The 22,604-nt window shown below is 46.9% G+C and overlaps 1 protein-coding gene across 4 annotated transcripts in view; it reads right to left on the reverse strand.

Moving 5' to 3' along the window:
- The window catches only part of LOC140425627 (cadherin-6-like), a 260,191-nt gene that overhangs the window by 154,193 nt on the left and 83,394 nt on the right, over positions 1–22,604 (reverse strand). For all 4 annotated transcript variants that reach the window (XM_072510136.1, XM_072510133.1, XM_072510134.1 and 1 more), the window contains exon 3: positions 2,888–3,182. In XM_072510136.1, coding sequence (XP_072366237.1) covers positions 2,888–3,182 — 295 coding nt within the window. The remainder of the gene's footprint in view (positions 1–2,887; positions 3,183–22,604) is intronic.

The following is a 22,604-nucleotide window of genomic DNA, read 5'->3' on the forward strand; positions in this document are numbered from 1 at the left end:
CTACAAGTGGAAACATCCTCTCTACGTCCACTCTATCTAGGCCTCTATGAGCGATTCATGGTTGCCATCACTGGGCTAACTTTATGTTCCAAATTTGAGAATTGACTTTAAATTTCAGCAGCTGCTGTGGTGGGATGTGAACCCATATGCCCAGAGCCTGGGCCCCAGGATTGCCAGTCCAGTGACATTACCACAAAGCCACCGTCTCCCCCTCCCAGTATTGCCAGTAATGCAATCAGACAATGGCTCATGCCAACATTTCTTGATTACATTTAGCACCTCTTCTTTTCTGATACCAGTTTACAGCTTGTTCCCTGCTGTCCGTTCCAATACTGGAGGCTGACCCTACTATTCAGACAATCCTGTTATCTGCAATTGTCTCATTAAACCACTTCAATTCACAATCTCTTCACCCTGCCTTTCCTTTTACTGTGCTTTTGCCTCTGTTCCTGACAGTCCCAGTGAAGTATTCTGAGGCATCGCTCTTCACAAAGACAGCCACACTTGTGCAAGTTGTTTTTATTTTCTTGCTACACCTAAGACTTCTAAGTTAATAAGAACATTGGAAACGAGAGCAGGAGTAGGCCATTCAGCCCCCTTGAGTATGCTCCGATTCCATGGCTGACCTTCTACCTCAACACCACTTTGTTGCTCTCTACCCATATCCCTCGATTTCCTTAATGTCTATAGCTCTCAGTCTTCAATATCCTCAACAACAGCGTCTATAGTCCTCCGGGGTAGAGAATTCCAAAGAGTCATAACCTTTTGATCAAACAACAAAGAACAATACAGCACAGGAACAGGCCCTTCGGCCCTCCAAACCTGTACTGGTCATGATACCACCCTTGGCCAAAACCCTCAGCATTCCTTGTGCCGTATCCCTCTACACCAATCCTGTCAATGTATCGATCGAGATGCCTTTTGAACGGCGTTAATGTATCTGCTTCCACAACCTCCCCTGGCAACACGTTTCAGGCACTGATGCGACCATCAATTCACTCGAAGACACGTGGAGAAGTAAACCGTGGGTTTAATCAGCTTAGAACTGAGCCTGCCTGTGACCGGTACAACACTGAAGGCGGCCCCGCAGGTCAGCAGCTCTTATACTTCCTCTAAAGGGGTGGAGCCATGGGTGGAGCGCGTACATGCCCCAACATATCCCCTGTGGGTGAAGCCACATAATGGCCCATAGGTAGAGCCCACAGGGTTAATAACATAACACAATACACTGGTGAATTATCAGTAATTATACATTCACCACAGGCACTCACCACTCTCTGTGTAAAAAACCTGCCCTGCACATCTCCTCAAAACTTTGCCCACAGACCTTAAACCTATGCCCCTGGTGACTGACCCCTGCACCCTGGGAAAAAGTGCCTGCTATCAGCTCTATCCATGCCCCTCGTAATCTTGTAGCCCGCTATCAGGTCGGCCCTCAACCTCCGTCGTTCCAATGGAAACAATCCGAGTCTATTCAGCCTTTCCGCATAGCTAACCCCCTCCGAGTGTGCGCTGATCCCTCAGTCTGAGGCTGTGTCCCTTAGTTACAGACTCTTCAGCCAGGAGGAAGCACCTTCACCGTATCTACCTTGTTCACGGTATCTACCTTGTCGAGCCCTCCAGGAATTGTATTTATTTCGATGAGATCGCCTCTCATTCTTCCAAACATTGTATGCTAGCCCATTCAACCCAAGGCAATAAAAATTACATTTTCTCAGAGCAGTTGACTCATTTGATGTGAGTACCAAGCTCGAGCATCTTGATTTTCTTTTTCCACAGTCGGCAAAAATACCAGCAAAGATTACATAACTTCAGGCCTTTTGTTGGTGGCTGACTGATTTCTTGCCGCACTCCATTCTTAGTTAGCTGTAAAAGACCACATGACCCTGTTCCGAAGAAGAACAGGGAAGTTGTTCTCTATATTGCACGGTAGCATGGTGGTTAGCCCAATTGCTTCAAGGCTCCAGGGTCCCACGTTCGATTCCCGGCTTGGGTCTCTGTCTGTGTGGAGTCTGCATGTTCTCCCCGTGTCTGTGTGGGTTTCCTCCGGGTGCTCCGGTTTCCTCCCACAATCCAAAGATGTGCAGGTTAGGTGGATTGGCCATGCTAAATTGCCCTTAGTGTCCAAAATTGCCCTTAGTGTTGGGTGGGGTCACTGGGTTATGGGGATAGGGTGGAGGTGTGACCTTGGGTAGGGTGCTCTTTCCAAGAGCTGGGGCAGACTCGATGGGCCGAATGGCCTCCTTCTGCATTGTAAATTCTATGATTCAATTCTATGATATCCTGGCCGATATGTACCTCTCAATCAACACCATCACAACAGATTATCTGCTCCTTGTCCAGTTGCTGTTCATGGAGGCTTGCAGTTCGCATTTTGGCTCCCGCTTTTCCTACAATAAAGTACCGCACTGGTTGTAAAGCGCTTCGGGACACACTGAGGTTGTGAAAGGCGCTACATCAATGCAAGCTATTCATTCTTTTTATTGTGAGCGGCATCTGGGTACTTCCAATACAGTGGTAGGGAGTGAATATTGATCACAAACTGCTAACTGCTCAAAAAAAAATTGTTACGGGAAACTCGAACATCTCAGTAAACCAGCAGGATGCTATTTTGAGGTAAGAGTAACTTGTTAAGGCAGACTGTAGGGAGCTTTTACTGCATCCGTACCAAATCCGACCTGGGAATGGTTGATGTTAATATCAGAACATAATCCATTTTGTTAGCATTGATACCTCTCACACTGAAGAGAAAATCACTTCAATATTGGAGAAACTGGAAAGGCTTAAAACGCTACATTCAACAAAGTTCTATTCTGACTGGGATTATTTTGTAGATGTTTGAGGTTTCATTGCGTTTATTCCGTATATCGTCCAGTTTTAAACTTACCAACATCAGACATTTCAGGAACAGTAGCGAGGTACGTTTCCTTTGAAAACTTTGGCTCGTTGTCATTAATGTCATGGATCTTGATGATGAACTCGGATTCTGGTTCTACCGGCCTCCCAGTTCGCCTTTCAATGGCTTGGGCACGCAATGCATAAAAGGACTTTTCCTCCCGGTCCATTTTCTTCAAGGCGTGAATGTCCCCAGTGTTCTCATCAATCGTAAATACTGTCCCAGCCCCATCGCCCGACAAAATATATTTGAGCGTGCCGTCTCCCTTATCGACATCAGAGTGAAGCTGGAAAAGGAAGGACAGAGAGAACAGGGTTACAAGTCTTACATGTTCAAGGTATATTTTGTTCTGTCAGTAAGTAGGTAACAACTCAACAGGTGGCAAACAGCGTGCACTATTCATTTCTGCAGAAAGGTCATTGCAACCTGAAATGATGACTCTGTTTCTCTCCGCAGATGCTGCTTGGCCTGCTGACCATTTCCAGCATTTCAGTCTTTGTATCATAGACCAAAACGCGTTTACAAAGGATTAGAAAGTATACATCACAGGAATGGGTCATTCCACGCAACACGTCCATGCTGCTGCCAACTCCATCTGAGCTTCTTCCCATCGCTCTTTGTCTAACCCCATCAGCACCTTCTTCCATGGGTGAAAGACCTGCCCTCCTTATCTAGATCATGATGCTTTCCCGTTCTGACATGTTGAGGACTCTGGGTCTGTACTCGTTGAGAGTTTAGAAGGATGAGGGAGATCTTATTGAAACTTACAGGATACTGCGAGGCCTGGATAGAGTGGACGTGGGGAGGATGTTTCCACTTGTAGGAAAAACTAGAACCCGAGGGCACAGCCTCAGACTGACGGGACCATAAGACCATAAGACATAGGAGCAGAAGTCGGCCACTCGGCCCATCGAGTCTACTCTTCCATTTAATCATGGCTGATATGTTTCGCAACCCCATTCTTCTGCCTTTTCTCCATTGCCCCGTATGCCCTTAGTAATCAAGAACCTATCTATCTCTGTCTTAAAGACACTCAGTGATTTGGCCTCCACAGCCTTCTGCGGCAAAGAGTTCCACAGATTCACCACCCTCTGGCTGAAGAAATTCCTCCTCATCTCTGTTTTAAAGGATCGGCCCTTTAGTCTGAGATTGTGTCCTCTGCTTCTAGTTTTTCCTCCAAGTGGAAACATCCTCTCCACTCTATCCAGGCCTCACAGTATCCTGTAAGTTTCAATAGGATCCCCCCTCATCCTTCGAAACTCCAAAGAGTACAGACCCAGAGAACTCAACCACTCCTCATACGACATGCTCTTCATTCTAGGGACGATCCTTTAAAACAGAGATGAGGAGGAATTTCTTCAGCCAGAGGGTGGTTAATCTGTGGAACTTTTTGCCGCAGAAGATAGTGGAGGCCAAATCACTGAATGTCTTTAAGAAAAAAATAGATAGGTTCTTGATTAATAACGGGAAGGGGGGTTAATTAATAATCTTTATTGTCACAAGTAGGCTTTAAAGTTGCAATGAAGTTACTGTGAAAAGCCCCTGGTCGCCACATTCCGGTGTCTGTTCGGGTACACAGGGGAGAATTCAGAATGTCCAATTCAACTAACAACACGTCTTTTGGGACTTGTGGGAGGAAACCGGAGCGCCCGGAGGAAACCCACGCAGACACGGGGAGAATGTGCAGACCCGGCACAAATAGTGACCCAAGCCGGGAATCAAACCTGGGACCCTGGAGCTGTGAAGCAACAGTGTTAACCATGTGCTACTGTCAGAAGACAGGAGAATGGGAATGAGAAACACATCAGCTATGACTGAATGGTGGAGCTGATGCACTAAGCGTCAAGAACCACAAAGACATGTGAGACTTTAACCAAGGCTTTAATACACTACATAGGAAGCTTACCCGACACAGACGACCCCAGACAAAATGGGTCAGGTCTCAGAAGCTGGGTCTTATACCTAACTCCCGGGGAAGTGGCCAAGGCGGAGCTCTCCGTGGCCAGGTCAGGTTACATACAGGTGACCGAACCTCTACAGAGCTACAGTACAATACACAGTACAATACACAGGATTACAGGGCCACGTTACACAAAACTATTATATAACTATGTACAATGCTAGGGAAGTACAGTGGTGTATCACCACAGGAGCAGGATCGATGGGCCGAATTGCCTGATTTTGCTACTGTGTCTTATGGTCTTATGTGCTGAAATCATCTCTGACCTCACTTCTCAATGGCCGTGCCAAACTCCCACGTTCGGACCTGCATAAAGATGTTCCACTCTGGATATTGAACATGCTCCCTTCGGTGATCCCAAATCCTTTGGGGACCACAGTGTGAATGTGACACAGGCATGCTATATTCCCTGGCGTGAACACATTAAAGAAAAGAGCCGGCACATCAACAGCAAAGTAACCATGAGCCTCACTTTGTGAACAAAATCCACTGTATAAACTTGAGCCACTTGGAATATTTTGAGGGAAATTATTCATGTCCATTACCTTCAGGAAATAACTGGGTAATTTATGGGAAAGAAATAGTGAAATTAGATATGCGATTACTGAAAAAGTGAAAACAGCTCTCGTTTTTGACTCATTTCTGCATCATTATTGGCACTTAAGCCATTTGAGACCAGAAGTTTCAGATGCTGCCTAAGACTTAATGAGTTTCTATCTCTTCTCTGCCGTACCAGTTAATATTCAAAGCCGAGCGCTCTGAGAACACTACTCCTTAAAAGGAATAATCTGACCCAGTACATCCATTTCACTTCATTAAATCTAATAAAGAATCAAGTATTTATCCGGAAATTCCTCTTCTTCAAAATGTCATCTTTCTTGATGGATCCAGGCTTTCAAAACTCAACTGCAGCTCATTTGATCTGAAGAGCGGCATTAACAGGAATTGCATCTGTCCGGGTTCACCGCCAGTCAGGTTTCAATGGATCTGAAGTTTGAAAAAGAAATAGTGTGCCGGGTGTTCTTTATTGAAAACTGCTTTTGCTTACTCACCCAAAAGAATAAACCGCAAGTTAGCTTGTCGGAATGCAGGTTGTCTTAAGTTCCACTTGCAACCAACAATGCTGACACGAGACGGACGTGCTGTGCACGCAGGAACGCTGCATGAATTGCACCAACTGTACAGGGCGACACTCAGCTCTGTACGGTGCGGGAGAAGCCAGAAGCAAACTGGTGGTGGGCTGCACACTGCATGAGTTATCGCCAGAACCCATTTCGTGCAAACCTGCAATGCACATGCCCCAGGAGCTGCAGCACCATTTCTCAGGCTATACTGGAGGGATACATTTGTCTTCATTCCTTTTTCCACTGGTTATTAGTCTGGAATAATTGAGATGCATTTCATAACAGCAGTACTAAATAAATTACATAAATACATCATCAAGTGCTGAGTGAGTCATGGTGCATAAGAGGACCAGAGTTTTCTTTTTAAATCACAGTCGCAGAATTAAAATAAATCAACTGGAAAAATACTGAATGCAGTATAAGAGGTAGCGATTTTAAAAAAACAGGGACGGGAGTCGACATGGAGTGGTAAGATATAAAATAACCAAAAGTAGAATTATATCGAAGAGGTTAAACCGATCCAAAATATATGAATAGTAGCAAAGCATCACATGAATCCTATAATGTGCTTGGGTTAAAGCAGCATGTTTGTAGAACCATAGAATCTACAGTGCAAAAGGAGGCCATTCGGCCCTTCGAGGCAGCACCGGCCCTTGGAAAGAGCACCCTACTTAAGGTCTCCACTCTATCCCCGTTACCCAGTAATCCCACCTAACATTTTTGGACACTAAGGGCAATTTATCACGGCCAATCCATCTAACCTGCACATCTTTGGACTGTGGCAGGAAACCGGAGCACCCGGAGGAAACCCACGCAGACACGGGGAGAACGTGCAGACTCCGCACTGACAGTGACCCAAGCCGGGAATCGAACCTAGGACCCTGGAGCTGTGAAGCAACTGTGCTAACCACTGTGCTACCGTGCTGCCCTTTAATTTAAAGTCAGAATGGAAGAGTGACTTATTTGTTTGTGAATCAATGTGGTGTGCCACTAGAGTGGTAACAAGCAAATATATACAGTGATGCTATCAAAGTGGCCAGGTAACTCTCTAACGGGATAAGGGGAAGGCAAAACAGAAAAGTCATCCCTTATTGTGCTAACTCACCTTCTTGTTGCAGGACAGAATTCCTGCAGGCAAACTATTTCACGGTTTTCTAAATCAAGGACATATTTTTGAAAGTAAAAATGGAAAATGCTGGAAAGACTCAGGTCTGTCAGCATCAAAGGGACGGGGAAACAGATTTGATGATTCAAGTTGATGGCCTTTCACCAGAACTGGAGTATTTTCAGCATTTTCTGATTTTATCCAGTATTTATTATATTTAAAGGACCGGTGCGATAATATAAATAAGTCAGAAATGACAATAAAGAATAAATCATTGTATATATCTGTACATCAGTTAAAAGAAAAATCTCCTGACCAGAGATAGCATTGTCGCTTTAAATGTTGCATTTATTGTTCTCTGTCCATCCACACTCTGGCAAGGTTGTGTGTCAAACATCAGTTAAAGTGAGGAAGGCTTTTCACAAGATACAATCAACTGAGTTAAAGTGATGTAATGGTAATTCAATGTTGTACATGCCCAAAACAGACTCGCAAACTCAACGTGTTTACAGATCTCCGCACAGACACGTTGAACTGCTCAGGAACAGGGTATGTACCCCGGCGGCGAGGAATGTTAGAGAAAGGGCCACGAATGGAAAGGAAACAGCAGAGACATTGTGAAGAGCAAAGAAAGGAAGAAAGCTGAGAATGAGAATGAAGAACGACAATGGAAAACAAGTGTTTAAAAGAATTGGAAAGAGAGGCAAGGTTATATTTTTTGAAAGATAGTTTATTGGAGGTGTATCAAATATGTACAGAGACAACACAATCAACGAGCCATGAGAAAAAAAGCATAACATATCATATAACAATGTATTAAAGTAACATGGCAAACCCACCAGACATACAAACTCGCCACACCCCCAGAGAGCTTTTTAACCAAAGTATCCCCCAACTCTCCCCTTCCCTCAAATAAAAGATACCTAACATAGCCCTCAACCCCCCTGCTTCTCCCTCTCTCTACTGACATTTTAGTATGTCTTGAAAAAGTCAATGAAAAGCTTCCACCTCATGGAGAACCCCCCATCTATCCCCTAATGGAGAACCTAATCTTTTCCAAGTGGAGGAATTCAGCTAGGTCCTGCACCCAGGTCCCAACACTTTGGTAGCTCCGAGGCCGCCAGTTCAGCAGGATCCTCCACCGGGCTAGCGGGGAGGTGAATGTCACTGTGGCAGCTTCTGTCCCCACCAGAGCACACGGATCATCAGACACTCCGATAATTGCTACCCACAGGGACGGTGTTACCTATATTCCCAATACTTTAGACAGTGCAATAGTGACCCCCCTCCAGAACCCCAACAGCCTCAGACAAGCCCAGAACATGTGGGTATGGTTCGCCGGGGACGCAGCACACTGCACACGTTGGTCTACTCCCAGGAAAAATGGGCTCACCTTGGCCGTCGGTCATCTGCGCTTTGTGTACAACCTTGAATTGGATATGACTAAGTCTAGCGCATGACAAGTGTGGTGAGATGCATCACTGTATATACACAAGGGGTTAATGTAAATACACTACAACTAAGTAACCACTAGAGGAAGCACCAGAGATGTCATGACATGCAGACATACAGCCAATGGGTCATTACAACAGGACACAACCAATGGGTAATCAGGACACCCAGAAGTGGCATTACCACAAGGGGGCACTTCACAACCCATATAAAAGGACAGGGCACACATGCTCTGCCTCTTTCCACAGACAGACATCTAGAGAGTACATCAGGGTTGATCAGCAGCATCACACCCAGCACGTGGCTTAGAGCAGGCTGGTAAAGATAGACTGAGTTACTACAGTTAGATTAGCAGACAGTCAAACTCATTTAAGAACTGTGTTAATAGTTCAATAAACAAGTTGAACTCATTTCATAGTCTGGAGCTTCCTTTGTCAAAGCAAACATCAAGGAAGCAGCTTATGCTACACAAAGCAGCATAACAGCATGGTAGCCTTGTGGATAGCGCAATTGCTTCACAGCTCCAGGTTCGATTCTGGCTTGGGTCACTGTCTGTGCGGAGTCTGCACATCCTCCCCGTGGGTGCTCCGGTTTCCTCCCACAGTCCAAAGATGTGCGGGTTAGGTGGATTGGCCATGATAAATTGCCCTTAGTGTCCAAAATTGCCCTTAGTGTTGGGTGGGGTTACTGGGTTATGGGGATAGGGTGGCGGTGTTGACCTTGGGTAGGGTGCTCTTTCCAAGAGCCGGTGCAGACTCGATGGGCTGAATGGCCTCCTTCTGCACTGTAAATTCTATGATAAACACAACAAGGACGTGTCAATTCTCTTTCCAAGTCCCCCCTCGCACCGCCCTCCCCAATTCCTCCTCTCATTTTAGCCGAATAGCCTCCATTGATGCTTCCTCCTTCTCGGTCAGTTCTGCAAAGATATTGGAGATCTTGCCTTTCCCAATCTCGTCCTCCGATAAGAGCGTTTCCTGTAGTCCCCGGGGGTGGCAACATTAGGAATGAACCCATCTCCTTTCTCAGAAAGGCCCTAATTTGAAGGTATCTGAACCCATTTCCGTTAGGTAATTGGTGAATCTCTGTCAGCTCAGTCAAGTCCGCAAATTTCCTTCCCACAAATAGGTCCTCGAAGTATCTAATCCCCAGCTAGTCCCACTCCCTAAACCTAGCGTCTAGGGCTGCTGGGACATTGCAAATAGGGACCTTCATATACATGTCCTCAATCCCAAAATACTGCCGTCACTGATTCCACACCCTCAGTGTAGAGATTACCACTGGATTTGATATGGATCTATTTGGTGAGAATGGCAGAGGTGCCGAGACCAGTGCCCTCAAGGTGGTCCCCTTACATGAGGCCTCCTCTACCCTGCCCCATCCCGACCTTTAGCTCTCCATCCACTTTCCCCCTTGACAATGTTTACAGCCAGCAAGTTAGGTTTATTTAGCACATCATTACCAACTGGACAAAATGCTCAAAGTTGTTCGGGTCACTTTATGTCTAAAGTTCGAAGCACCTTAAATCGCCCTTAATAATAAAGCTGAGATCTTCAGAGCATCACCTCAGCATTAATAGAAGTCAACACTTTTAGATTTGCTGGGGGTTGAATTTAATCTGTTCCTTCTGCTTTTGGATGGCAGTTGTTCAACATTCTGTTATCCACACCTCCTCGAGACACATCTTTTATTTCTTTGTTTGTCCCATTACCATTCACTTTGGATCTGCGCTACCAAATCTGCGGTCATTTAATCTATCCGCACCCTACCTTATCCCAACACCCCCACCCCCACCCCCACACACCACCCCAACCCTCCCTTTAACTTACTCCAAACCTAAAGCATCTCAATCTTTTCTCAGATACTGATGGAAGATCAATAAGCTGAAACATTGGGCGGAAACTTACCAGAAATTGGCAAAGTGTCGGCTCTGGTGAGAAAAACGGTACGAATCTGGCGGGATTTCTCACGCAATTTTGAGCCTCTTAGCCAGGAGATGAATTGGCTCACCCTGGCCATCGCCACCTGTGCTCTGTGTACAACTTTTAATTGGATAAGACTAAGTCTAGCGTGTGACAAGGATGCGTTAATCCTCTTTGCAAATCTCCCCTCGCACCGCCCTCCCTAATTCCTCCTCCCATTTTAGCCGAATGGTGCGCTCCGAGCGACCTCCTGTTTCTTCACCACCCAACCCCACCCCCTCCCCCACCCCCCGGGAAACCTAATCACTGCAGAGCTCCATTTAACCCCCTCCCCAACACTGGTTCCAGATCCATTGCAGGGGAGTTAGCAACAAGGAAGCCAGCTCCAAGATTCTCGGAGGCAGCCCTCACCAGACCCCTGGATGGAGTCCAGCAGAGACGGGACCTCCTGTACCCGCACCCCCTAGAGGTGGCACGCCAGCAAGTTGACCAGTGCCTCCTGGCACTGCTGCCTTAGTCAGCACCAGCTCCCTGCAGAAGAGGACAGGGCCAGTGCAGTTAATAAAAAAGGAGTGACCTTCTTTGTGCGGCCAGGGTAAGTTTGTCACCTCCAGTCTCTCGCTGCACCCCCTCACCCACCCCTCGCACCTCCAAAGTGATCGCTCACCCAGTCAACTCATGGGTTTCCCGCCTGTAAAGAGGCCCTCTTGCCCCCACAGTAGTGATCGTGGTGTACTGTCTCTTTAAGACAGGACAGTTGAAGGGGGTCATCTGACTTGTGGGACAAATAGGAGTGGAGGGTGATTACCCAGAGGGTGGAGTCCTCTCTTGGGCAGAATACATCAAGCAGCCATGTAGTAACATCGAAAGGACTTGGAACTGAGATCCAAGGCAGCTTAGTACTGTAAAAACTCCTGTACAAAGTTACTCTTTCTAACGCCTTTTTGTTCCTAACAAAGTCTGAATTCTCTTGACAATGCCACAAGTGTGCCACAATACATAAATCCTACGCCCCGCCCTCCAATCACCTTGGTGCCCCACAGTCTCACATCACTGCTCCCACTCCAGTGCCAAACTTGCCACTCCTCAAGCATCTGAACTGGCAGGATTCCCGCTTACGCTTCTCACATCTCTATCCCCGCAGGACAAACTCGAGCACAATTGGCATGAGAGGATACAGTCGCCCAGAGTCATGCGGGAGCTCCGCACTCTCACCTCCCATGAAGAGAGAGAGCCAATGAGCTGCCCAGGGACGAGCAGGACCGCTCATGGACGTGGAGGCAGCAAATGTGAGAACTCCTCTAGTCAGCAGACTGCTTGATCACTGACTGGTGAGCACCTCACAGCCGGTGATCCACAGCAGGCGGAGGCGGGGATGTCCCAGGGATCCGGCACTCGGAGAAGATTCCGGAACCCAGGACTCTGCTGAACCCCTGGTTCTGGTCGCCCCAGAGCTGATGAAATTGCAAAAGTAGTCGCGAGAATCGGGAAAGGATGACAGCATCCAGCCTTGTACAGCAAAGCTGACTGGAGGAATCAAATCACCTTCTGTCTGAGGAGATGTTGCCGTCAATGCAACGCAACGTGGCCAACACTGCCAGGGTGACGTGCACAGTGGAGACCTTGGTGCCGGACGTACACTCCATGGCGGGGAATGTCCACTCCATGACTCAGCTCATGACCTCCATGGCTGAGGGTGTGAGCTCCATGGGGCAGGGCTTCAACTGCATGGTGCAGGTGTTGGTGGGAATCCACAAGTGGCGGCGCCAGGGGATGGCAGGGCTTCTGGGTCTCACTCCAGCTTTCCCTCTATCCCATGGAGGAGCACAGGGGCCCCTGGGCACATGAAGGGAAGAGGATTGGCAGGAGTGTAGCCCGGTGCCCTCCACCCAGAAGACCCCAGGTGTGTCCAGCCCATCTGACAACCCCCTCCCTGTGAGCGACACACCTCCAGCTCCGAACACCGAGGAGGGTAGGCACTACAACACCCGAGCTGCCCGGATGTAGGCTCCGACCCTCAAGGTCCAGGTCCTCCAGGGGATGCCCGCCAAAGGCATCTCAGGTATGAGGGCATAGGAGGCAGCAGACCATTTCAAACCCAGCTGTGGACCCTGGGGATACACCTGGATGAAGTGTGAGGCTTAGGAACAGTGAGGAACTGTAGGTACCTAGTGGGCATGGGACGGCAGAGGCCCGAGTTAAGTTAGGTCACTCCCTGGGCCATTGGAAATGGCCACTGGGTGGGAGGGGAAGGTCACCTGATGTGAACGCATTTCCGCGAGCTCGAGCTCTGCTCACCTTTAACCTATTTGTTTTATCCACGTGCACATTTTGTTTATGTATTTTCTTGGTTCACATAATTTTCACTATGTCCTGAGATTTGTTGGTCAGTGTTTCTGAGTCAAGCCAAGTCCTTGACGGGTCCTTTATCCGCGAAGGGAATTTGTTCAGGATTTCATCCCTGATTAATCCAGTCTTATTTGCTCCCATTCTTTCATTGACTATTGTTGTGCGCTCCACCTTTTGTACATTGATCCCAATGGCTATCGTTTTGGTTTCGTTTTGGTTTGATGCGATTTCTGTAAAAACGGAAAATCAAGTTTTTGGTTCAATGTCACATTCGAGAGGTGAAACCTCTGACAGCGCAGTGCCCCCTCCGTACGGCTTTTGGGTGTTGCCTGAGATTTTGTGCACAAGTCCTGAAGCCACAAACCCCTGAAACAAAAGTGCTGCCCACTGCGCAAATGCTGACATCTGGGTCAACTTTGGCTTCATCTGTAGTTATTTTTGATTTGTTATGTTGTAGGTGTAACATAAGCGGCTTCCTTGTGGAGCACTTGACAAAGGAAGGTTCAGACGTGGAGATAACTTCAACATGTTTATTAAACTATTTACACTTCTATTACTCGGGTTCGACACGACTGCTAATCCTACTATAGCTACCCAGACTGACTAACCAGCTGCTGCAATCCACGTGGTGGGTCTAATATTGAATCAACCCTGTGTCTGTACTCACTGACTGTCTCCACTGGAAAGAGGCAGATCATGTGTGTGGTGTCCTTTATATATGGGTTGATGTAATGCCCCCCTGTGATCGTGTCACCTCCTTGTGTATCATGAATGTCTATTGGTCCTGTCCTATCTAACTGATCTATTGGTTGAGTGTGTGTGTGTGATGTCTTTGGTGCTCCCTCTAGTGTCTAGCTAGCCTACATGCATTTACATTGATGCACATCACCACATCCCCCCTTTTTTATATGTTACATATTTTCTGTACACTTTCAGAAAATTGAACAAAAAACAGGTAGATATGTTAAGGTATATACAAGTCATGGGAATAGTGATTAAACAATAAGTCCAATCATTTGTGTGAATCCATAAACCATCAATCATCATGGTCAAATGTCTCTCTTGGTTATGAAAGCCATCAACGTCCCTGTGCCACAGGAACCAAGAAGTGGTCAAATCACTTCGCTGTCTGATTTGGAGTCCCTTTCTTTTTTCGATGTTTGTGATGGTCTGTCGGATGGCATCTTGTAGCTGATAAGGTGTTGACGTTGAAGAGGTACCATCAACAGTATCATTCGAGGTCATGGATGTGCCATATGGTGGAGTTGGATAAGACTCTACATATTGGTTCTGGCCACATGCTGTGCTGGAAGGGTGATTCTACTGAGAACCGTTGAAGCTTGTCGAATTGGAAACAGAATTGCTGCTGGCATAAATACCTGGTGATGGTGTGAAACTAGAACCTTGCATCTGATAGGAATATGCCGTCTGGCCAGGCTGGGGTGCAGCAAATCCTGGGCTGTAACTAAGGCATCCAGTCTGTAGTGCAGATTGCGCTTGCGGTAGTTCTCCTTCGGTCTTGATTCCATTAGTGGGCAATCCGTAGTGCTGGCTTGTTTGAGAATATGCTGCATAGACTGCTGGCTGCTGCATGCCTGAATACTGGGTTTGTCCAGCATGAGCTGTCATTGGCTGCACTGCTGGTGTGGAAAAAAATGTGTGGATATGTCTGTGGTGAATATTGGTGTATTCCTCTTGGACTGTAGCCGCTGCTTGTTATTACTGACCCAGTGTAATTGTTAAGTGATCCATCTCCTGTCATTGTGGCATCTGCTGTCACCCTGAGCGTGCCATCACTGAGGTTGCGGCACTCCCTGTCTGGAGTAAAGTCCGGCTTACGTGAATCAGAGTCGGCGTTTGGTTGCTCCCCATCTGGAGTCTGGTCTGTTTTAACTGAGTCAGTGTTGGTTTGTTGATGCTCCCCGTCCGGAATCTTAGCAGGTTCACTGGAGTCAGCTGAGATTTCTTGAAGCTGCACATCTGGAGTCGGAACATGCAGGAATGCATTGACTTGTGGAGAGGTTCCAGCGAATGAGGGTGGAAGTATCGTGGTGTCACCGGAGTCACCAGTGGTCTCACAGTGATCGTCGAGTGCCTCTGTACACACTAGCTGAGGTCTGTCACTTTGCACATCTTGCATGGGAAGTGCGATGCTGTCGTCACTCGTCTCACATACCGTGGGTAGATCCTCAGTAGCTGCTTGTTGTTCACTTGGGTTTGGTAAATTGTCAGAGTCTTCAACTGGTGGTGCAAACAATGTGGGTGGACTGTCATTGTCTTGCTGTTGTCCTTCATTTGGGCTGGGACTGTCATCGTCGCTTTGTTCTTCACTGTAGCACGATAGACCGTCATGGTCGTCCTGCTGTGCACTGGAGCGTGGTAGACTGTCATAGTCTTCTTGTTGTTTACTTGAGCATGGCAGACTTGCATCGTCTGCTGCTAGTTGGTTAGAGGAGGTCGCAAGTCCCTCATGGTCTTGTTCCTACAAGGACTGCGCTCTGGAGTCTTGCGTTGCTTCTATCGTGGAGTCTGTCCACGAGCTCGCTGCGGAGGCTTGTGACACTGGAGTCACTTCTTGTTCGTGCAAGGACTGCGGTGTGGAGTCTTGCGTGTCTTCTTTCTTAGAGTCGGGAACCCTGAGCGATGCGTGGACCACGCTCTGTGTGACAGCAGGCCGATCACTCTGGGCTTGTACCGCTCTCTGTCTCTTGGTTTCAGGCTGCAGCATCATCCTGCACTCACGAGTTGGGATGTCATATCTGCTGGGCTGAAGATCCTCAATCCGAAGAACGAATCCGCGTCTGCGTCGGATTCAATACGGGGGTCTTCAATGTGCAACACGTCTAGTTGCGGTTTGGATTTGGTACTGGGGTAGCCTCCCAAGGTGAAAGGTTCGTCCGAGTCGTAGTCTTCTGTGACCATATCATCACTGTTTGCGTCGGAGCTGGCACTGGGCTCGCGACGTCCAGAGAAAATGTAAAGGTCGGTATCGAAGTATTCAAGGTCAGAATCATCGGTTTGGGCATAGGTAACTTCTTGTTGCAGGGTTCTTCGGAGGTTAATTTCATTTCCTGGTTCAATTGGAGGCATTGTGCTGTCATTCCAGGTGAAGGAAGGTTGTTTTACAGCTTTAAAATATTTTTTCTTTGATTTGGGACGTTTCCCCTTTAAATGGGCATGGTCCGGAACCTTTGACGTCATGGCGCACGTGTCGTACTGCGTAGGAAGCGATTGCGCATGCGCAGATCGCGGTTCCTTTACTTGGGGCCTTTTTCGCAATTGCGCATGCGCGGCTTCTCGTCTTTGCGCAAACGGACCTTTCCGTTCTGTGCGCTTCTCGCGCAACTGCACAAGTGCAGTCCCTTTAGAAAGATGGCTGCCGACCAAAATCGTTCTCTGCTTCGCGATTTCGGCCTTGAGGTGAGTACTGGCGCTTTTCTTGCTGGTTGGAGTGTGTTTTCCTCACAGTATTTGCCGAATTTGTCCAGGACTGCCTGAAAGTCGCTCCTGTTTTGCCCCTTGGAGAACTTGAATTTTTAAAAGATTTCTGCTGCTCTGGCACCGGCGATGGTGAGGAGAAGCTCTGTTTTTTCAAGATCGGCCACTTCTTCTAGTTCGGCTGCCACCAGGAAGATTTCAAACTTTTGCCGGAATGCCCGCCAGTTTTCGCGGAGATTGCCGTGGCACTGGAGCTGTTGCGGAACCCGGATCTCGAACATCTTGCCTGGGTATCGTTGCTGGTTGTCACTGTACGCTGAGATATGGCTATCTGGATTGAAACAGTTCACTTCTGGTACCATGATTTGTTATGTTGTAGGTGTAACATAAGCGGCTTCCTTGTGGTGCACTTGACAAAGGAAGGTTCAGACGTGGAGATAACTTCGACACGTTTATTAAACTATTTACACTTCTATTACTCGGGTTCGACATGACTGCTAATCCTACTATAGCTACCCAGGCTGAATAACCAGCTGCTGCAATCCACGTGGTGGGTCTAATATTGAATCAACCCTGTGTCTGTACTCACTGACTGTCTCCACTGGAAAGAGGCAGATCATGTGTGTGGTGTCCTTTATATATGGGCTGGTGTAATGCCCCCTGTGGTCGTATCACCTCCTTGTGTATCGTGAATGTCTATTGGTCCTGTCCTATCTAACTGATCTATTGGTTGAGTGTGTGTGATGTCTTTGGTGCTCCCTCTAGTGCCTAGCTAGTCTACATGCATTTACATTGATGCACATCACCACAATTTTGACATTGTTTTCTGTGCGCGCCGTGCTCATTTCTTCCCATGTGCAATACTTACACTTGTATTTTTACACTTCAAATCAAAATAGGATAGAAACTTTACACACACAGCTTTACACTTTGTGGAACAGTTAGTGGGAAAATAAACCTACAGTACATCTGTGCAGAATCTCATACACCCACACTCACACGTCAATGAAATCCTGGTGTCAACACCACATGGATATCAGCAAAGAAACCTGCCTCGGTATCGGCAACAGTGACTGGGGGAGCTAAGAGTTAGACAGAGTGCTAAAGAGATAGAGAGAGAGATACAGAGCGAGAAAATCAATTGAGAACAGGGGAGGGAGTGGCCTTGTGGTAATATCACTGGCTGGTGCTCGAGAGGTCACTGGCCTGCGGGGGACATTGGTTCAAATCTCACCATGGGAGCTGGTGGGAGTTAAATTCAATTAATAGATCTGCAACTGAAAGATTGTAGCAGCGAACAGTAACAGTCAACCTATCACTGGTTGTTATAAAACCCCATCTGGTTCACTCATGACTCTAGACCCACAGCAATGTGGTTGACTTTTAGCTGCCCTCTGAAATGTAAGTCACTCAGTTCGAAGGGTAATCAGGGACGGGCAACAAATGCTTGCCTGTGATGTCAACATCCGATGCAAGAATATGTTTTTTAAAAATCCATACAAGCAGGAAGTAAAATGCAACCCAGGGGAAGAATAAAACACTTGACGTGGCACTACGCTCTCTGCCTCAATAAACAGTTTGGTTTACAATCAAAGGATCAAAGTGACATTTGTAAGATTTGCCAAATCCCTGTTATTTCATCCACAGCGCGTTATCCCTCCTTCTGTTCCTCGTCTGGCACAGTTGATTGCATCGATCCTTCACCAATACCTCTCCTCTGCTGTCCGGCTGGGTGAGTTTGCCCTCACTCGCTCCCTACTCCCTATCCCAGCAAAACTAACTCATCTCCAGCAATGATCCTTCAGCCCAGCTCAATCACTTCTCGAGCCCTTTCAGATCTGCACCTACCCCCCCCCCCCCGCCCCCGCCCCCAGCTAAAAGCCACTGCTCGGCGAGACTATCCCCCTCGATGGGTCCAGCTTCTGCCAAAACAAAGACAACAGCTTGCTCCACGAGCATTTCTCTCAGCCCCTTGATGGTCTGTGTGTTGGCGGGCTGTCTGTATTCCCCTCACTGCCCTTAAACTCTCCGCCTGATCAAGTTTGATCTAAGCTTGTTCAAGCTTTCAGGCACTCCGCCCTGGTTCCAAGTGCACTTCTTGTACTTGTGGTATTATCTTAACTATCAGCATTACAAGGATGGTACCATGAATAGCCACTAGAGGGAGGTGCTCATGCTGCTATATAAAGCAGTGATGCTAGACCTTAGGGGAGGAGTGTAAGCAGGAGACAGCCAGTGAAGGTCATCTGAGCAGTTAGTGTGAGAAGGTTAGATTACAGTTTATACCAGTTAGTGAGATTTGCAGTAGGTGAGTCTAGTTGGATGCTATTGATTAATTCTGTATTCTAAAAGGACTAAGTGTCGAAATCCAGTTTAGTAGTGTAAATAAAATCATAGCTTTGTTTAAGGAAAAGCTACACTGTGGTCTTTGTGGAACACTGAGCCAACTATCCTAAATAAGCAAAACAAAAAACACCACAGGACTTAGTAGGCTTCCCACACCTAGAGGTGCACAAGGTAGACTTGGCCGTTCCATCACACGGTCCCATCGATCGCCTGGGGTGGTGGAGGTGGGGATGGTGATGGTGGTGGTGGGGGGGGGGGGGAGCACACACTTACATCTCGTTTTACCTGGAACAGGTGACTATAGCAGGGCACTACTCCCATTAAGCATGACTGAACAGGAGGCTCTCCCCACTCTTACCACCCACAGTAGGCTGACAGAAAGGATTTGATACTCACGCTGTTTGACCATGTTATGAACACACCTGACTTGACCATCAAGTCCTGGGACAGGCCTAGAACCCTGAGCTTCTGGCTCCGAGGTATAGATGATACTGATTGCAGTACTACACTTCATGCTTTCCTGCCTTTACTCCAAAGTACCACAAACCAGTTCCTACATTAAAGATGCGATGTAAATACAAATTGTAACTTGTGTCTCATATCCTTGCTGTAATCAGCTCCCATGTTTACATAAAGTGCTTTCATAAATAATTAATTACAAAAGGATAGCAGTCCCTGACAAGCTTTTGTTCTCTTACCAATTGCATCAGTTATAACTATTTTACTATTTTTATTTAAGTGGAGAATGACATCATCATTAAGGGACTTGGTCGAGAGATGGTATTGAGTCTGATAGAAGCTAAATTAATACCTGGGGATTAAACTTACATTCTATTTTTAACAAATAGGTTGACACATTCCAATCAAATTCTTGAGCACGCTATTTTAACAGCCAATTGTATTAGGGAGGTAGTGCTATTGTCACGGGACTAGAAAATGCTGGAATCTATCATTAAGGAGGAAATAGCGGGGCACCTGGAGGGAAATTGTCCCATTGGGCAGACGCAGCATGGGTTCACAAAGGGTAGGTCGTGTCTGACTAATTTGGTAGAATTTTTTGAGGACGTTACCAGTGCAGTAGATAACGGGGAGCCAATGGATGTGGTATATCTGGATTTCCAGAAAGCTTTTGACAAGGTGCCACACAAAAGGTTGCTGTATAAACTAAAGATGCATGGCATTGAGGGTAAAGTGGTAGCATGGGTAGAGGATTGGTTAACTAACAGAAAGCAGAGAGTGGGGATAAATGGGTGTTTCTCTGGTTGGCAACCTGAAACTAGTGGGGTCCCTCAAGGATCAGTGTTGGGCCCGTAGTTGTTCACAATTTACATAGACGATTTGGAGTTGGGGACCAAGTGCAATGTGTCAACGTTTGCAGACGACACTAAGATGAGTGGTAAAGCAAAAAGTGCAGAGGATACCGGAAGTCTGCAGAAGGATTTGGATAGGTTAGATGAATGGGCTAGGGTCTGGCAGATGGAATTCAATGTTGCCAAGTGTGAGGCTATCCATTTTGGGAGGAATAACAGCAGAATGGATTATTATTTAAACGGTAAGATGTTAAAACATGCTGCTGTGCAGAGGGACCTGGGTGTGCTGGTGCACGAGTCACAAAAAGTTGGTGTGCAGGTGCAACAGGTGATTAAGAAGGCTAATCGAGTTTTGTCTTTCGTTGCGAGAGGGATGGAGTTCAAGACTAGGGAGGTTATGCTGCAATTGTATAGGGTGTTGGTGAGGCCGCATCTGGAGTATTGTGTTCAGTTTTGGTCTCCTTACCTGAGAAAGGACATATTGGCACTGGAGGGAGTGCAGAGGAGATTCACTAGGTTGATCCCAGAGTTGAGGGGATTAGATTATGACGAGAGGTTGAGTAGACTGGGACTGTACTCATTGGAGTTTAGAAGGATGCAGGGGGATCTTATTGAAACATATAAAATTATGAAGGGAATAGATAGGATAGATGCGGGCAGGTTGTTTCCACTGGTCGGGGAAAGCAGAACTAGGGGGCATAGCCTCAAAATAAGGGGAAGTAGATTTAGGACGGAGTGTAGGAGGAACTTCTTCACCCAAAGGGTTGTGAATCTCTGGAATTCCTTGCCCAGTGAAGCAGTTGAGGCTCCTTCTTTAAACGTTTTAAAAAAAAGATAGATACCTTTCTAAAGAATAAAGGGATTCGGGGATATGGTGTACGGGCCGGAGAGTGGGGCTGAGTCCACAAAGATCAGCCATGATCTCATTAAATGGCGGAGCAGGCTCGAGGGGCCAGATGGCCTACTCCTGTTCCTAGTTCTTATGTTCTTATGTAAACCAGAGATCCAGAATAATGCTCTGGGAATCCAGGTTCAAATCCTGCCACTGCAGGTGGTGAAATTAGAATTCAATAAAAATCTGGAATTTAGCAATTCTAATGCTGACCATGAAACCATTGTCAATGTTCCTAAAAACCCATCTGGTTCACTAATGCCCTTTAGGGAAGGAAATCTGCTGCCCTTACCTGGTCTGGCCTACATGTGACTCCAGATCCACATCCACAGCAATGTGGTTGACTCTTAGCACTTCCCTCTAGGGCAGTTAGGGATGGGCAATAAATGAATGAATTTTAAAAATTCATGTGGATATCAGCATTGGTAAAAGGAGACAGCTGGAGAAGTATGGTGGAAACTGCAGGGTTTTCGGGAGAATTTTTTTAAGCAGATGGAGGGCCCTAGTGGAGGGAGCTGGTTAGAGACTTCCAGAAGGCAAGGCTGCCATGCTGAGCAGGGTAGGCAAGAGAGGTGGAGGGTGTATACATGGATACATAACAGGAGGCGATCACTGAGATAGGTTCAGGTAGGCCACGGAAAGGTTTGGAATGCAATTCTTGGGGAATACGGGACACTGAGATTCTGATGGGGATGAATTTGCCAAGATTCAACTGAGTTGAAGCTTGGGAGGGTGGGGGTGGGGGGGGTTTGGTGCAGGAAGGTTTGCGGCCGTCGAGCATAGCGGCATTGAAAACATAGACATTGGCAGCACAGGAGGTCAGATGAGGGGCAGAGGTGAATAGCTTTCAGACGTGGAAGAAAGGGATGTCACAAATGTGATTTGAGGAAACTGGGTTATCTTAAGGCTCTCCTCTTTCAAACTTGAAATGGTAGAATGGGAATCAGCGGAGTAGAGGCCAGAGACGGGCAAATGGAAAAGTTGATCTTGGCTTTGTTCATATTCAACTGAAAATGTTGTTCGCTCATTTAAAGTTAATGTCTATTGAAATATAAATACAAAGGGATTTCATGAGCTGCCTAGTTTTGTACCATGGGGCTCCCGTATAGAATTCAAATCAATTTTCCCGTTACATATCTCAAACTGCTGATACGAACAGATCCTGCTGTTCTCATTCAGAATTTAATGAGCCAATTGAGAACACTTTTCAAACCTCCAGACCTGAATAAGGAATCTGCTAACGTCCAGGGGACGGGTGATATTTCCTTTATGTGTGCGATGCAGCTGTCATATTGAAGTCAAGTCAAAGGAACTACAAGAAGCATAAGAAAATAGTTGGAAACAGGCAAAACGAATTTCAAAAGGGACAATTGTGCTTGAAAAATCTTGTCACGTTCCCTGAGGAGGTAACGGATGTGTTATAAGGGGCAGGTTGTGCACATGAACTTTAAGAGATGCTTTAACATGGCACCATATTGAAGATTTACAGAGAAGATTAAAAGATATGGAGTTGAGGGGGGGGGGGGGGGGAATAGGAAACAGGATTAAAATTGGCTCAAAGGAACAAATCAGAGTGCAGGAGTTAAGAGAGTTTTGTCAGAGTGGCTGGAAGTGGGTGTCCCAAGAAGATCATTTATGGCCACTTCTGTCCACTGCATGTAGCAATGACCAATGGCGGCACGGTGGTTTGCACTATTGTCCCACAGCGCCAGGGACCCGGGTTCAATTCCGGCCTTGGGTGATTGTCTGTGTGGAGCTTGCACATTCTCCCCGTGTCTGCGTGGGTTTCCTCCGGGTGTTCCGGGTCCAA

Source organism: Scyliorhinus torazame, chromosome 6 (assembly GCF_047496885.1).
Source record: "Scyliorhinus torazame isolate Kashiwa2021f chromosome 6, sScyTor2.1, whole genome shotgun sequence".
Lineage (NCBI taxonomy): Eukaryota > Metazoa > Chordata > Chondrichthyes > Carcharhiniformes > Scyliorhinidae > Scyliorhinus > Scyliorhinus torazame.